Source organism: Protopterus annectens, chromosome 5.part0 (genome assembly GCF_019279795.1).
Source record: "Protopterus annectens isolate FY-2018-M chromosome 5.part0, PAN1.0, whole genome shotgun sequence".
Taxonomy (NCBI): domain Eukaryota; kingdom Metazoa; phylum Chordata; order Ceratodontiformes; family Protopteridae; genus Protopterus; species Protopterus annectens.
Window position 1 is genome coordinate 1,347,092,478 of NC_056735.1, and position 16,257 is coordinate 1,347,108,734.

The 16,257-nt window shown below is 41.9% G+C and overlaps 1 protein-coding gene across 1 annotated transcript in view; it reads right to left on the reverse strand.

The window, feature by feature from the left end:
- Nucleotides 1-8,024: 8,024 nt before the first annotated feature.
- The window catches only part of LOC122802367 (NACHT and WD repeat domain-containing protein 2-like), a 309,247-nt gene continuing 301,014 nt past the window's right edge, over nucleotides 8,025-16,257 (reverse strand). The window contains exon 10 of the mRNA XM_044072001.1: nucleotides 8,025-12,005. Within this exon, the coding sequence (XP_043927936.1) occupies nucleotides 8,235-12,005 (3,771 nt within the window). The 3' untranslated portion in view covers nucleotides 8,025-8,234. The remainder of the gene's footprint in view (nucleotides 12,006-16,257) is intronic.

Genomic DNA, 16,257 nt, shown 5'->3' on the forward strand with positions numbered 1-16,257 from the left:
CAGACAACTTGGAGAAATTTTTCCATTCCTTGTCTATAATTTTTCTAGCCAACCCTGTCTGACCATCATATGTTATTGTTATCGCTGAGCTGTAATTCTCTTTTAGTTTTTCGTCGAGTTTGTGCTCACTAATCGTTTGTGGTTTCCCTAAAATAGGTGCAAACTTAGTGTCCCTTCCTTCTGTAACTTCATTACAAATTTGTTCAAATAAATTTTCCAGATACCCTCTATTTAAAAACATCCCTTTCAGGACCATACAATCTTTGTTGTAAATTTCATCGTCAGAGGTCATTCTGCTTAAACGTACTAGTTGTCCTTTCAACACTCCTTTCTTTTGGTGAAGTGGATGAGAACTAGTAAAATATAAATAAGAATTCGAGTAAGTCTCTTTTCTGTATATCCTTGACCTAAAACCCTCTTTTGTCTTGCTTATATTAACATCCAAGTAATTTAATTTGTGGTAATCAAATTTGTATGTGAATTGCAGGAAACTAGTTGTACCATTAATATATTGGACAAATGCCTCAAAATCATCTTAGTTTCCTGTCCACAAAAAACAGAGATCGTCCAAGAATCTACCATAGAAGGTCCAGTAACTTGTATATAGGGGGTTTAAAACAAAATTGTTTTCCCAGTAAGCCATTATAATATTTGCATAGGTTGGAGCACATGCAATGTGATAATGTGGCATTATGGCCAGTAGAGGGAACTAGAAACACATTCTAAATTTTTCTAACAGAAAGTTTATACCAGTATATTTATTTCAGGCATACACATATACATAAAGGTTTTATTGGAAATGTTATATTAAAATATTTATTGATTTTATAATTTTAAAGTATTTACATAAGGTTATATCACAAAGATGCATTTTACTGTTTATTTACTCTGAAGTTTGAGAATTAAGGAATTTATGAATGGATTTTATTGTTTAATTGTTTCTTTGATTTCATTGGGCATAGCTTAATTTTTTAACAATGTGGTTCAGTATAAAAGAGTGGAATACAAAAGGGATTTTTATCTGATGAAGCTGGAGACGAAAACGTGATATCTGGAAGCGTTATTATTTGATTTCATACCAAAATTCAATAAACTGTGCGTGTCTATCTACTGGGTTCGAGGTGCTTGTGTTTTGGTTATCAGTGACTTTTGCGCCTTCCATTATTCAGTTTATAACTATAGAAGGCCTTGTGGTTGTCTTTACTATCTGCTGCAATTCTGTTTTTATAGCTAGCTTTAGAGGAGTTGATGAGGGATCTCAACTTTTTGTTGAGGCTGATAAGGGAGTTTTTCCAGTCTTGGGACTTCACTTTATTCTGCATCAGATTCCTCCTTCTGTTGTAGAGTTTATTTATGGCGGGGGACCGCCAGATTGGCTTCCTTTTTTTGGAGGAGAGTGTCTTGGTTCTATTGGGTATGGCGAGATCCATGCATTTATTTACGCCTTCATATAGTGGATTGGTGTATGATTCAGCAGTCATGCAACTATTCTCCATTAGCATGGGTGCCGTGAAGTTAGCCCCCTGTGTTTTTAGGAGCCCAAAGTTAGCTTTGGAGAAGTTTTTCATGGTGGTTACCTTTGTGGGGGGGGAGGTGGGATGTGGATTGCCAAGATGATTAGTTTGTGGTTGGATCTAACCAGGGAGGAGTTGACTATTAGTGTAGAGCAACAGTTGCCCATGTTAGTAATGACCAGGTCAAGGATATTGCTACCTCTAGTGGAGGTAAGAATGAGCTGGTCCAGGGCATTGGAATTAATGAATTCCAGGAAACGTTGAACAAGTGTGTTGGTACATGAGTAGTTTTCCCAATTAATGGAGGGGTAGTTGAAGTCACCCAATATGAAAGTGTTAGCTTGGACTCTAATATTCTCCAGGGTGCTTAGGAATGTGAAGTGTGAGTCTTGGGACATGGTTGGGGATCTATAGCAGGCTACAACCTGAATTGCTGTCTTACCCAATGTTAGCTGCACCTGAAGTATTGCTGATGCATTATGTCGGGCTACCAGGCTGGAAGTGTTGCCATCCTTTATAAATATGGAAACACCACCACCTTTGGAGCTTCAGTCCAATTTCTGGGGCAGAAAGGTGTGGAATGAGTTATAGCCTGGTAGTGCAGGGGTGCTTTCTGCTGCTTTGAGCCAGATCTCAATTACAGCACAAATGTCCATGTTCTTCATTTTAAGGAGTGCTTCGAGCCAGTGCATTTTGAGATTTAGACTTCTAGCATTGAGCAACATAACCCTCAGATTGCATTTGTTTGTAACTGTTACGGTGGTAGTTTGATCTTTGTAACCCTGCCTAAAAAGGCACTATAGGGGTGCCAATAGCCTTGGCCAGTATCCAGAAGCCCAGGGGTGACAGATGCAGGCCATCTCTGGCAAAGCATCGAGGTCTGTCAATCATGTCATCCCATGCAGACAGATACTGGATCCCCTTAGAATGACACCAGAAACTTAGCCAATTGTTGTGAAGGCAGTGCTGGTCTGTGTTCTGGAGGGCTATGTGTTCCATGCGGTGTAGCGCAAGTGTTGACCTTCTCCTTTTGACCAACTATTTTGGTCTTGGCTGGAGAGTGCGTGGCTTCCAGTTTGGATATATAAGTGCATCTCTCGCAAGGCTGAGGTAAGAGGAGAGGATTGTCAGTGAACATGCGGCAGTTGCTACATTGCTTCAGGACACCCAAGTTCACCAGTTTAATAGGAGAAAGCACAGGGAACTGACCTTTAGACATGCCTGGAGGGTTGGGCATTAATAATAAGTAATGGAGCTGTTTACTTGTAGAACGTTTAATTGTTATTGAGATATTTGACCAAGAGGGGATCAGACAGCATCAGAACCCATAGTTCCAATGTCCTTGGTGGAACCCTTTCCTCGGTGCCGACAGTGACTCTCTCTGAAGCTTTGAGGCCCCCCTTTGGGTTTTGGTTCCTACAGAACCGTCCCTTCTTCAATCTCATGGTTGGGGTGGAACCCTCGGCTCCCAGTATGGTTCCAAGTTTTTTATCAGTTCCATCCTCAGATCCGGGGGTGACACCCACCCTGATCTTGCTTGAGGCTCCATCCCCAGGAGCGAGCCATGCGTAGTGGGGTGTGACCCCGGTTCTGAGATTGTCTTCCTTGGTTCTGGGCTCCCATTCCTCTTCGAGTGGACTGGCTTTCCAGGTGATGGAGAGGGTGCTTGGTTCTGGAAGCACTCCTCCTACGTTTGATCTTCCCTCTGCTCCCTCTGAGCTACAGCTACCATGGGCCATGGCACCAAGAGGCCAAGCCTCAGAAAACCCCTGTCCAGGGTAATCTCCCTTCCGAGTCTTCTTCAGACATTCCCACTGAAGAACCTCCTCAGAAGAAGGCATGTAAGAGGAAACACCTGGACTCCCCAGAGGAGTCCCTCACTGAGGATACAGATTATGATGATGGGGAAGGGTCCCCATGGTCACCCCCTGATGATGTCTCCTTTGGAGACATCCTGGAAATATTGAAGCAGAGGGGTGACTGGAAGCCCTCCAATCCTTTCTTGGAGGAGTCCATCTTCCTGCAGGCTTTCCGCTCTCGGCCTTCTACTTCTTGGGTGACCCCACCTGCCGATGAGTTAGTCCAGCTCATTGTACAGCATGCATGGAAGAACCCTGATTCCATTGGTGCCATTCCCTGGAGACAGGACAAGATTCTTTCTCCTCCAGAGGAAAAGCCCCATTGGTCTAGAGGCTTGCCAGTAGATGCTATGGTGGTGGCGGCCACAAAAAAGGAACTTGCGGAGGAAAGTCCTACTGTCCACCCACCCAACAGAGAGTCCTGGGCGGTGGACAGATTAGGGAAGTGAGTCTTTGATTCAGTGACCTTTGCAGTCAGGTCTCTGAATTACTTGACACATTTTACAAGGCTCCAAAGAGATCTCATCTCGGAACTTTCTGGAGCCCTCGCAGGTCAAGTTTCTGATGGGGCACGTGACAAAGTTGCTTCTCAACTTGCAACCCTAAAGTCTATCTCCAACTCGTCCATGAGGTTGCTGTCCCACGCAACTGAAGGGGTGGCTAGAGCTGTGGGTGCAGGCGTAGTTATGGGACGCCATGCCTGGATGCACATTTGTGACCTTACGGACTCCTTCAAGTCTTCCTTCTTGAACACCCCTATCAAAATATTCTCTTTGTTCAGTTCTATAGTGAAGGACACACTAGCCAGGTGTGAACAAGATGGAAAAACCTTGTCTGCCATTGGCCTACATTTTTCCAATCCTCAGCGCTCTTTTTCCAGGAACCAGAGGAGTGGAAAGATATGGCACAAAAAATTCTCAAGGCCCTTTCCACAGTGCACATGGTGAGGATTCCCCCAGAGGCAGAGGGGGTTCCAATGGTGGAAGATGCCCCTTTAGGGGCAGAGGGGGTCCCCAAAACCAGGACTCCAGGGACTCTTTCTCTGGATGACCTTATCAGTGCTCTTGAAGCACTGCCTGATTGCTTTCCTCTGGAAGCAGTCGGGGCTCGTTTTTCTCTGCACCAAACTGCCTGGCAATCTATTACAAATGATCGGTGGGTGCAAAGAATAATTTCCAGAGGCTATTACATCCCTCTAATATCTTGCCCAAGACCTTTAAAATGCTTTCTCGATGTTCCACCCAGTCAAAGGGAAGAGGCGGCTTCAGAGATAAGAAAGCTATATAAAAAATGAGTCATCCAACCAGTCTCCTCACACCAGTGTGGATCCAGTTTCTACTCAAGATTTATTTTGGTGCCAAAAAAGACCGGGGACTGGAGACCCATTTTGGATCTCAGCCAACTAAACAAATCAATGGTTCAAACCAAATTCTGCATGGTCACGATACAATCCATTCTCCCTTTTCTTTGGGAGGGTGTTTGGATGTGCTTGATAGACCTCCGGAATGCGTATTACCACATCAAAATGGACAAGTTCTCCAGGAGTCTTCTTCACTTCCAGGTGGGAGCCAATCATTACCAATTTAGAGCCCTGTCATTCGGTCTCTTGATGGCCCCCAGTGTGTTCACGAAATGCCTAGAAGTGGTAACAGTTCATCTGAGACTTCAGGGATTCCAGGTGTTTCCATATTTAGATGATTGGCTCCTCTCTGCCCCTACCAAATGCCTACTAATCATGGCCCTCCACTACACTCTCGCACTGGCAGAGTTTCTAGGAATCACAGTCCAGTGGGAGAAATCCAATCTTCATCCTACCCAGCAATTGTAATTTATAGGAGCAGTATTCAATACTCAAACAAGCCAGGTCTCTCTCCCACCTCACAGGCTTCAGAGGTAAAGATTACAAGTGCAAGTGATACTCTGTCAAAAGAAGGTGTCAGCAAGGGAAGTTCTACAGGCTCTGGGGTCTATGGCGGCAGCCATCCCGATTGGTCACCTGGCAAGATTGCATATGAGACTGTTAAAATGGCTCCTTTTGTCCCAGTGGGTGTCCAGTCTTCATCCTCTAAACTCACAGATCCTCATCACCAATTCTTGCAAGCAAGATCTTCTTTGGTGGATGAGAGTAGATGAAATTCTTTGGTGTCGCCCCTTCCAGACTCCTCAACCCAGTGCCATGGTGACCATGGATGCTTCCCTGATAGGGTGGGGGGGGGTCGTTTACAGGAAAGACAGTCCAAGGCACATGGTCCAGCTTGGAGGCCAACTTGCATATCAACATCCTGGAGTTGAGAGTGGTGCTGTTGGCACTGCAGGCACTTCATCCATTCCTTCCATCGGGAATGATTGCAATTCAGTCAGACAATATGTCTGTAGTCTGGTACATAAACAAACAAGGAGCGATCAAATCCTACCCCCTGTGTTGAGAGGCCATGAGAATTTGGCATTGGGTGATAGCTTCCAACCGCTTTCTTATAGCAATGCGTATCCCAGGGAGCTCCAACGTCATTGTGGATAGGCTGAGAAGATACATCCTCCTTTCACACGAGTGGTCTCTCAACCCAAACGTGACGGCAGAAATTTTCAGATGTTGGGGCCAGCCTTGCTGCAATCTTTTTGCTTCTCCTTCAAACAACAAATGCAGCAGCTTCTTTGCCCTCTTCCCCCCAGATGGGGAATCACTGAGAGATGCCTTGACTCACAATTGGCCCGCGGGTCTCCTCTATGCTTATCCTCCAATACCTTTGATACCCCTATTTTTAAAGAAATTCAGTTGAGATGCAAAGTGATCCTCATTGCTCTTTTTTGGCCTTGGCAAGTATGGTTCCCCTTCTTCAGGCCTCACCTATTACAACCTCCATGGATCCTGGACACTCATCAGGACCTAATCTCTGACCCCCAAGGATTGACTCCCACAAATCTGTCCACTCTCAAGCTGACAGCTTGGTTTTTCCACTTCTGTTAGTCGCCAGACAGGAAACCCTCTCCTCACCCATTTGCAATATTATTCTGGCCTCCCATAAACCATCCACCAGGAAACTCTGCAGAGATAAGTGGAAAAGGTTCGCTATCTTGTCTAATAATCAGATGCCAGACCCTTTCTCAACTCCTGTGGCTGTTATACTTCAATACCTTTCCGAGTTGTTTGACAATGGGGCATCAGCCTCTACTATTTGAGTCCACTTAGCAGCTATCTCCAATTTTCATAACGGTTCAGATGGTGTACCTCTTATCTCCACCTGCCTTTGCAAGACCTTTCTCAAGGGAGTTTTCCATAGCAGACCCCCTATCAGGCAGCATGTAGAGACATGTAATCTCTCTCTGGTACTACAGTCTCTCTTTCCTTTTGAGCCTGCTGTGACATGTGACCTTAAATTCCTATCATGGAAATCTCTGTTTTTGGTAGCGGTCACATCAGCCAGGGACGGATATCTGAGTTACAAGCCTTATGCATCCAGACCCCGTATCTAATCTTCCATAAAGACAGAGTATCTCTTAGTACTTATCCATCTTTTTTCCCCAAAGTGGTGTCTGACTTCTCTGTTAACCAGTCCATTGAGCTCCCTGTATTTTTTCCAAATTATTCCAACAAGGGAGAATACTGTCTACATTCATTGGACATACATAGACAACTAAGTTTCTACTTGGACAGGACTAAATCTTTCCGCAAGTCGTATCAACTTTTCATCTCCTTTTCTGGTCCAAAAATGGGATGTGCCGTAGCAAAAGTCACTTTATCAAAATGGCTCAGAGATTGTTTTACTTTTTCATACTCACTGGCAAATGAATCTAAACCTGTTCATATCAAAGCTCATTCAATGACAGTCATCGCAACTTCTGTTGCTTTTCACTCCAGGGCTTCCATGGACAACATTTGTGCAGTAGCCATTTGGGCTAAACCCCATACTTTCATCAAACATTACAAATTGGATTTGTTCTCCAGGGTAACAGCGGCCTTCAGCTCAATGGTTCTCAGGAATGTTCTTCCATAAGGGCCACCCAGGTTTTCAAGTAGCTTGGGATTCTGTCCCATCAGTGATGAATGGGAAGAAGCTTAACAACATCAGATAAAGAAGTTATGTCTTACCATAACATTCCATCTGTGTTGTTGATCTTCTTCCAGTCATCACACCCTCCCTCCGTCCCCCACAAAGGCTCCTGGTGGATCTTCTGGGTCCTTGTGGTATTTCAGGGTTTCTGCGCAGAAATGGCCTCTGCTTTTCTTCTATATGTTGCATGCAAACTGGATCTGAGGTAACTGGGAGAAGGGTATTGTGGGTAGCAGCTTCGCTCGAGAGTTTTTGGTGTACGTGAGCTTGGTAATAGGCCGACTCGATTCCGAGGGCTTGGAACCGAACCCATCAGTGATGACTGGAAGAAGATCAACAACACAGATGGAACGTTATGGTAAGACATAACTTCTTTTTTTTATATAAAAGAGGAGAAAAAATAGGAGTAGAGGTCCTGTAGACTATAATAAAGGGAAATGTCTGTGTAGAATGAGAAAAAGAATTGAGGAAGTTTGCAAAGATAAAACAAAGAAAGCAAGAATGGTTCAGTAAGGAGGTAAGTGTTTCTTTTTTTTGGGGGGGCGGGGGTTGAGTTGTGAGTTATAAAGCCAATGTTTCAGTGACTGTTAAAGCTTCTTGTGCAATTTTTTGGAGATGTGCCATGTTGTCAGATGTGCACATGAGTATGGAGTCATCTGCTTATTGTATTAAAGAGGCCTGGAGTGTAAATGTGTGGATAATCCTGCAAGGAATGAAAAGCAATGTAAACAAGAACTGCTCAGTAAATGCAGTATATGACTAAACCATTATTACTAAAATACATATATTATGTAATCTTCTGTGCAACAAGGTTAAACTTGGGTATCTAGCATTTCACTTCCATTCTCTGTCCACACAATGTTTGGTGACTTTTTGCATGAGTACTGTCCTAGCTTTCTGTAGGTGTGATCTTTATTTTCCAGTAACCCAAGATTTTCTTTCATTTTGAACCTGTCTTCATTGGTACCAACTATCACATAAGACCCAATTGTACCATCTTCAAAACCAACAAAAATGTATACACCATCTTCTGAAATCTCCATGGCAGATGGAGGTTTGCCCAAAAAATGTCGTGCAACATTTTTACCATTAGAGATCTGTACTACATTTAGAACTGGATTTGAATGAAAATCACAGTAACAGTTAAGTTGTGTACCATAACATATGTAAATTATAAACTCTCCAGTTTTGGTTAGTTTATAAGATAATACTGTATCTTCTACTGTTAAGACACAAACCCTCTTGTGAACAGTATGCAAAATATTGATGGATTTATCTAAAACTGACACAAGGACAGCCCCATCTCCAGAGCTCTGAAAAACTCTCAACTGATCTACAAAGCTGTTTGATAACTGAACTTGTTGGCAAATTGTTTCTTCTGCTACATTCCACGTATAAAGGATTTTGTCCGAGGTAATCAAAATGATAAACTCTGGGTAGTCCAGCAAAGACTGAAAAGCAATGACCCATCTGTCACAAGAAAATCTTTTAGTGATACGTCCTGACCATAGGCTTACAGCCAAAAGAGCACCATCATATAAGCCAACAACAAAGGTACTTTCTGGTGTTACAATTGCTTGTTTCAAATATGCACGTATGTTGCATACAGTATGCCCTGTAGTTAATTTCCAAACCTTTGATGTACTGTTTTCACAGAGTGATACTACAAAATGACTGTTTGGTGTTATTAATAACTGATGCACATGGCTGCTTTGGATACGGTGCATATTTTCCCCATTTGCTGTTCTCCAGACATATAGATCTCCTGAGATGTCTGATGTCACAAGGTATTCCTCAGTCCATGTGACTGCTACATTTTCCACAAGGTCTTCATGCTCAAAAGAAGTGTCTATCTTAAAACTGATCTTGCTCCATTTATAGATTACATTTGTGCCATCACCTGTGTAAAAATGCTTACTATACAGTGGTACAAGGATAATGCTTATTGATTTAGCTGTCCTCCCCATACTGGAAGCATGGTCAATTAGTTCTGAATTCCACACCAGAAGAAAACCTTTTGATGTTACTGCAACCAAGCTGGTTTGGCTGATGCATTTAGTGAACATTGTTATTTCTCCAAAGTTATGATCCAATATCAGCACACACTGCCCAGTCTGTCTTTTCCATACTAGAAGTGGCATACAATTCTGACAACCAGCTATTATAAACTCACAATTACTTGACAATATGGCATTAAGAAATGTACTGTTTCTAGGTCCTTTGAACCTATCTAATATTATGCCATCTACTGTATCCCATATTTCTATGGATGCAGTTTTGCAAACTAGAAGAATTTTTTGTTCCAAAACGTGTTCTGTGGAGACTACATCATCATAATATTCCCCAGTTTTATGTACTTCCTCTGTATGCTGCGGTGTAAGAATATTAGTTATGTCCCAAACACTGACATTACCTTTGCTGCCTATTATATACATTGCATGAACCGATTCACAAAAAATTGAATGAATAAAACCTTCACTAATTTCTTCACAGATAGAAACCAAAGGAAGTGACTTATCACTTTCAAAGACAGAAATAACATTTTGTTGTTGACCAATAAATATATATTTTTTGTCTAAGGAATGTGAAAAAGCAGTAACTTCATGAAGACAGGATAATTGCTTAACTATTTCTGCTGATGTTATATTGAAAACTTTGACAAGGTTAGCACTTTCAAACCAAACAAAGACATCAGTGCCACAAAGGCCAAAGCCTTTAATGGGCTGTAGAATTTCTGTCACTTCCACCACAGCTTTAGTAAACTCCATGTTATGTAGAAACGCAGATGAAGTGCAGTCAAATATTAATAACTTGTTTTTTCCAGTGGAAAGTAAAAGGTATTTTCCATCACTAGACATTTTCACAACTGAGATGGTGTCCTCTTTCAAGTTACTGCACTTGATTGTTGTGGTCTCTGTATCACCTAATGTATACAGTGTACCATTCTTTAGGGTGACAATAATTAATGACTCTGTTTCCACAATGCCACTTACTAAAGATGGTTCGGCAATCGCACACAGGGTGGTGTACATGCAGGAGATTAGAGTTAATGGAGAGTGAAGAACACACACAACAGATGTCTTGAATTCATTCTGATCTGCTTCCTTGAACAGGTTTATCAAGTTTGGACAGGTGTCAACAACTGGAAGCAGGTATGATTGGAGGACCATTGATAACTTATCAGGGGAGTTTTGTAATATGCAACTTGATTTCCTAATAATGTCACTTAGAACACACAGCTCCTTCCTGCAGGTCAGTTGACATGCCTCTTCGATTTCAAACAGCAGCTGATATAAGCAACCAGCTTTTACCATTGCTTCATAATAGCAAAATAATGTCAGCACATTCTTAAAAAGGTCTTCTGCTCTTCCACATTCCTTTAAATGAAAAGGAAACTCAATCACTTTGCGCATATTAACAAAAACAGAATCTTGGTTTGCAAAATGCAAATTAAAAACCCATGGTTGTGAAGGTTGCTGTCTATCAACATAAATCTTGTAAAAAGAATTCTGCTCTGGTACTTGTTGGGTACTTATCTGTTTTTCAGTTAGAGTGCAATTTCCTATACTGACAAGTGGCTTTGGTCTTCCATAAGCCCACTGTCCAGAGAAGTAGCTGGCCAAAACATTATGCATTTCAACCACAGTGTCCATTTCTGTTAAATAAAGTTTCCAGACTACAAATGGAAAATGCCTGTTTGTCCAGGATAACAACTGGTACCCCATATATATTCCTTTAACCAAGCAGACTTCAAGATCAAAGAGCAAACTTTCTATTACCCAGTCCGGTACTCTCAAAATATTTGGGATTTTCTTTGGGTCAGAGAACTGAAGTAAAATTTTATCATCCATTGACAAAACATCCACCAGCTCTGCTTCACTGATTCCTGATTTTGACAATGTTATATAGCTTAAGAATTTTGAGACCAGCAGGAATCCATAGTTTTTTTCCAGTTTATGAAACAGCCTCTCAATGTTTTCATGAACACTCCTTCCCAAACACTGCTCATCAATGTCCTCATAAGACCTCCAGCACTTTGTTTCTTTGTACAATAAGTGGACATATAAAGGTAACAAGCTCTGTTTTATTCCTTCATTGACATATATTTGTTGACCTGATGTAATTTTTCTGCCAACAGCTGAAAGACATTTAGTAAACATCTGTATACATTCCTTTTGCTGAGGCTTGACTTCAAGAAACCATGGTGAATCCTTGTACAGATTTTTAAATTTATTTAAAATTCCATGCTTCCTAGTAGAGGTAGAAATAATCACTTTGACAGAAGGTGACAGCCGGTCTGGAAGCCACCACATAGTTCTTGCATTGTCTTCATTTGAAATTTGGTCTATGCCGTCCAGAACTAGAACCAAAGGCTGTTGCTTTGATGCAGCTGTTAATAGGCTTGCAAAATTCACTTTAAGTTCATGAATGTCTTGCCAGTAACTTTTGACTGCCTTCTTGTAGTTAAATGCAATTTGCCTGCAAATTCCCAGCAGCAGAGTTCTAAGACAACTATTATACTGTGATGTAAACATGAAACGAATAACTAAACAAGGGTCAGTGTTTCTTATCCAAGATTGCATCTGGAAAAGAATATATATAAAACAAATTAGAATTTAACTACTGCATTTCTTCAAAATTACTGAATTTGTTAACTGACAATGATGCAGAAGAGGGCATTTATTTGCTGCATTTCTTATAAAATTTCTGAACTTGTTAATCAAGAAAGGTATAATTCAGAAGCAGTATTTAAAATGTTATTTTTCATTTTCTGGAGCAAATGTAAGTAACAAACCTTTGGAATTTGGTATAACGTCCTTACCATACATGGTGTCAAATTGTACATTTTTGTTATGCAAATAGTGTCTTGCTTTTGCATTTTATTTTGATGATAATGATCACCCCTAGATTTTTTTTCTTAGAGCTGAAAATCCCTGCTGTGACACCATGAAATACTATACCCACAATGCCTCATTAGCTAAATTAATGTGTAGGCTAAATGCATCAGCAGAAGTTTCTTACCTCCTAGAAAGATACTTGTCAAACAGTTCTTGCAGGTGGAGCATCTCACTTTAAAAAATAGCACTCGAAGCTCTCCTCAGTATGGAGAGCATCGATATCTGTGCAGTGACAGAAACCTGGTAAAAGGCTCCAGAGAGCACCCCAGCACTACCAGGTTATACCTCATATCATGCTTTTCGGCCCCAAAACCCGGACTGAACCACAAAAGAAGGGGGAGTTTCCATATTTATCAAGGATATCCACACCTCCAGGTTAGTGGCATTGCACGAAGTATCAGAGACCATCCATGTGCAACTGACAGTGGGCAAGACTGCTTTTCAGTTTATAGCATCCTACAGACCACCCTCTCAAAGTCAGGAATCCCACTCGGCTTTCCTGAAAACATTGGAGAACATGAAGATCTCTCCGAACACCATTATATTGGGTGACTTCAACTACCCAAACATAGACTGGGAGCATTACTCAAGCCCCAGCACCTTAGCCCAAAGGTTCCTGGAATTTATAAACTCAAATGCTATGGAACAACTAGTCACCACTCCCACAAGAGGGGATAACATACTAGACCTGATCATTACCAACATGGGGACTCTATGCTCCATACCAGAAGTATATCCCTCATTGGTAAGATCAGACCATAAATTAATTTAGCTGGATATCCACATCCTGACCCCACCCCCAGCCCAGAAAACCACAGTGAAAAACTTCTCAAAAGTGAACTTCACACTTCTCAAAACCGAAGTGGAATCCTTCAAGGCCCCAGGGCCAGTGGAAACTACGGCCCAAACTGCAGAATCCTATATAAGCGCATTCCACGGACATCTCCAGGAATGCATGGATCATGCTATCCCAAACAAAATCAAGACCCAATCATCCAAAGGCAGGCGTCCAGTCTGGTGGACCCCAGCCATAAATAAACTGTACAACAGAAGGAGGAAGATACTATATGATAGAGCAAAATCCCTAAAAGGGAAGGCATCTATGATCAGTACTAGCAAAAAATTACGATCCCTCATAAAATCCTCCAAGGCCAGCTTCGAGAGAAAAATTGCACAGGACACTAAGGACAATCATAAGGCTTTTTTCAGTTATGTTAGGAACCTGGGATGCAACTTCCAGACTTGTTCTGAGTTGATTCTAAACGACAAAAAATACACTGAACCCACAGACATCGCCAATATCCTGGCAGACAGGTTCAGTGCAAACTTCTCCACCCCCTCCCCCCCAAAAGAGCAAGTATATATCCTGGCAAAGTGCAGCTTCCCAAACATCTCTGATGGTTAGGTGAAGGCTGCCCTCTCCAAAGCAAAAAACACTGCTTCCATGCGACCAGATGGCATCCCAGGTTGTGTCCTACATGAACTTCAAGAAGAACAAATCCCTCAAGTAAATCTGCTGTACAATCTCAGCCTCACTACAGGATATGTGCCCAAAGAATGGCGTACAGCAACAGTGGTCCCACTCCACAAAGGTGGCGCCTCTACGGACCCTGGAAACTATCACCCCATAAGCCTGACTAGCCTAGTCTGCAAGGCTATGGAGAGGATCATCATGGAACTCATAAACAAAGACATTGGGGACCTACAGACACTAGGTCCTACCCAATTTGGCTTTGTCGAGGGCAGATCCTGCCTTTTGAACCTGGTCGACTTCTTTGAAACAGTCACCAAGGCCATAGATGAAGGGGAGGTAGTCCACACAGCATATCTGGACCTCGCAAAGGCATTTGACACAATACCCCACTCGGGCATCATAGATAAGCTATCCAGCCTAAATATAAACCCCTATGTCACAAGATGGTTGCGAACTGGCTCAAAGACAGAACCCACAGAGTCAGAGTTGCTGGAGCCATGTCAGACTCGAAACCGGTCACAAGTGGCGTCCCACAAGGTTCTGTCCTGGGACCTCTCTTGTTCAGTATTTACTTTTCTGAGGTACAGGCCAATGTGGGAGGACTATGGCTCACCAAGTTTGCAGATGACTGCAAACTGGGTGCCATAATCGACTCTCCAGCTGACACAAACATCCTTCAAAAAGGTCTCACAGAGATGGATAACTGGTGCCAGAGCCATGGTCTAAAGCTAAATGCCAAAAAGTGTATAGTCATACCCTTTGTCAAAAACAATGTGCCCACAAATTACCACATAGGTGGTAACCCATTAAGTACAGAGAAAGTAATTAGGGATCTGGGGACCCAAGTTGATAGCAATCTCTCCTTTGACAACCACATTGCCAAAGTGGTTAGAAAGACCTTCTACATAGCCCACCTCATCATGAAAGGATTCACATCTAGATCAAGAGAGGTAATTGTGCCCCTTTATTCATCCCTCATCAGGCCCATCATAGAATACAATGCCCCCTTTGGGATGTACCTTACCCGACACCTGCAGCAATTAGAAAGACCCCAAAAGTACCTCACCAAGAGGATCAAGGGACTCAAACAGATGCCATATGCTGCTCGGTTAAAAAAACTCCAGCTCTACTCAGTTGCGTACCGCTTACTTCGAGGCGATCTATGCCTGACATATAAAGTTATGTCCAACCCAGAATTAATGGACATGCTCCACCTCAGTAAATCTAAATCCCTAAGAGCCACGCGCTCAAGGGACTTGAACCTCAGCACAGAAATAAATAGAACATGCTGGAGGGACAGATTCATAACCCAGAGGCTCCCTTCGCTCTGGAATAGAATTCCAATTCATGTTAGGCAGAGCACCTCACTGACTCTCTTCAAGAAGAATCTTGATGAGTGGATGGGGGATCGTAGGTTTGTCCCGGGGAATACTTCTGTGTCACTATTAGACAGAGGCACAGTAAACTAAACTTTAAAAAGGGCACAGTATACTCAAATCAAGGGGTGGTGTAAGCCAAACACAATTGGGCTAGGCTTATAATTGCCCCAGGGCAGATAGCCTAGTATGAACCTATGAACCTATGTGATGATGTAGTACTGAAACCACTGTAAGTAAAAAGCAGCTCCTCTAAAGAGTTAACATAGTCTTGATTTTTCATAATGCCTTGTAGTCATATGTAAATAATTTCAGTATCTACTATAGCATTATTTTATGGGTGTGCTTTTAGAGAAAACCTAAGCAGTGAAAGTAAAAAAATCAAAAAACACACTAATTAAGTTTTTGCAAACCCACCTCAACTTTAACATAAGTATAATGGGAAATTAAATCAGTTGTTAACAAAGATGCTTCTGAATGTGACCCGTACACTTTAAATTGTATAGTTACAGCTACTCAACTTGAAGTACTACAAACAGGTTTATACTGGCAGGAAAACAAGCATCTGTGATATATCATGTAGGTGGAGTGGAGAACATAAGTATCTATTTCCTGAGCTTTCAGCCATAAGTTGCATTATTCAACATGCTTCATTAGCCTGTTTGTTTAAAATCACAGGTGGAGTTTTTGTAGCTGCATGGATACATGAGCTGTTTAAGAACAATGAATAAACAGACCCATTTCTATTAGATATGGAACAATATCTTACCTTTTAAACTTGGGGTATTCTTGGAACAGCAGCAGCACTTGGTGAAGGTTTGAGGATGCATGCTACTTATCTTAGCTCAGTCTCTACATACATAACTCACCAGGTAACACAAAAACTTAAGTGGACTACAGGACATAAGTCAGGTTGGGCATTACCTATCCATTCTGATGGCTATTAATCACTGACATCCCAAAAGTGTTTGTACTGTGGTTACTTCTGTATTGACTGTTTTTGTCAAGTATGAAAACAGGAAATGGTTCTGAATAATCAAATGTGTTAATAATAGAAAAGTGAGTACTGTTCTTAAAAAACAATGCC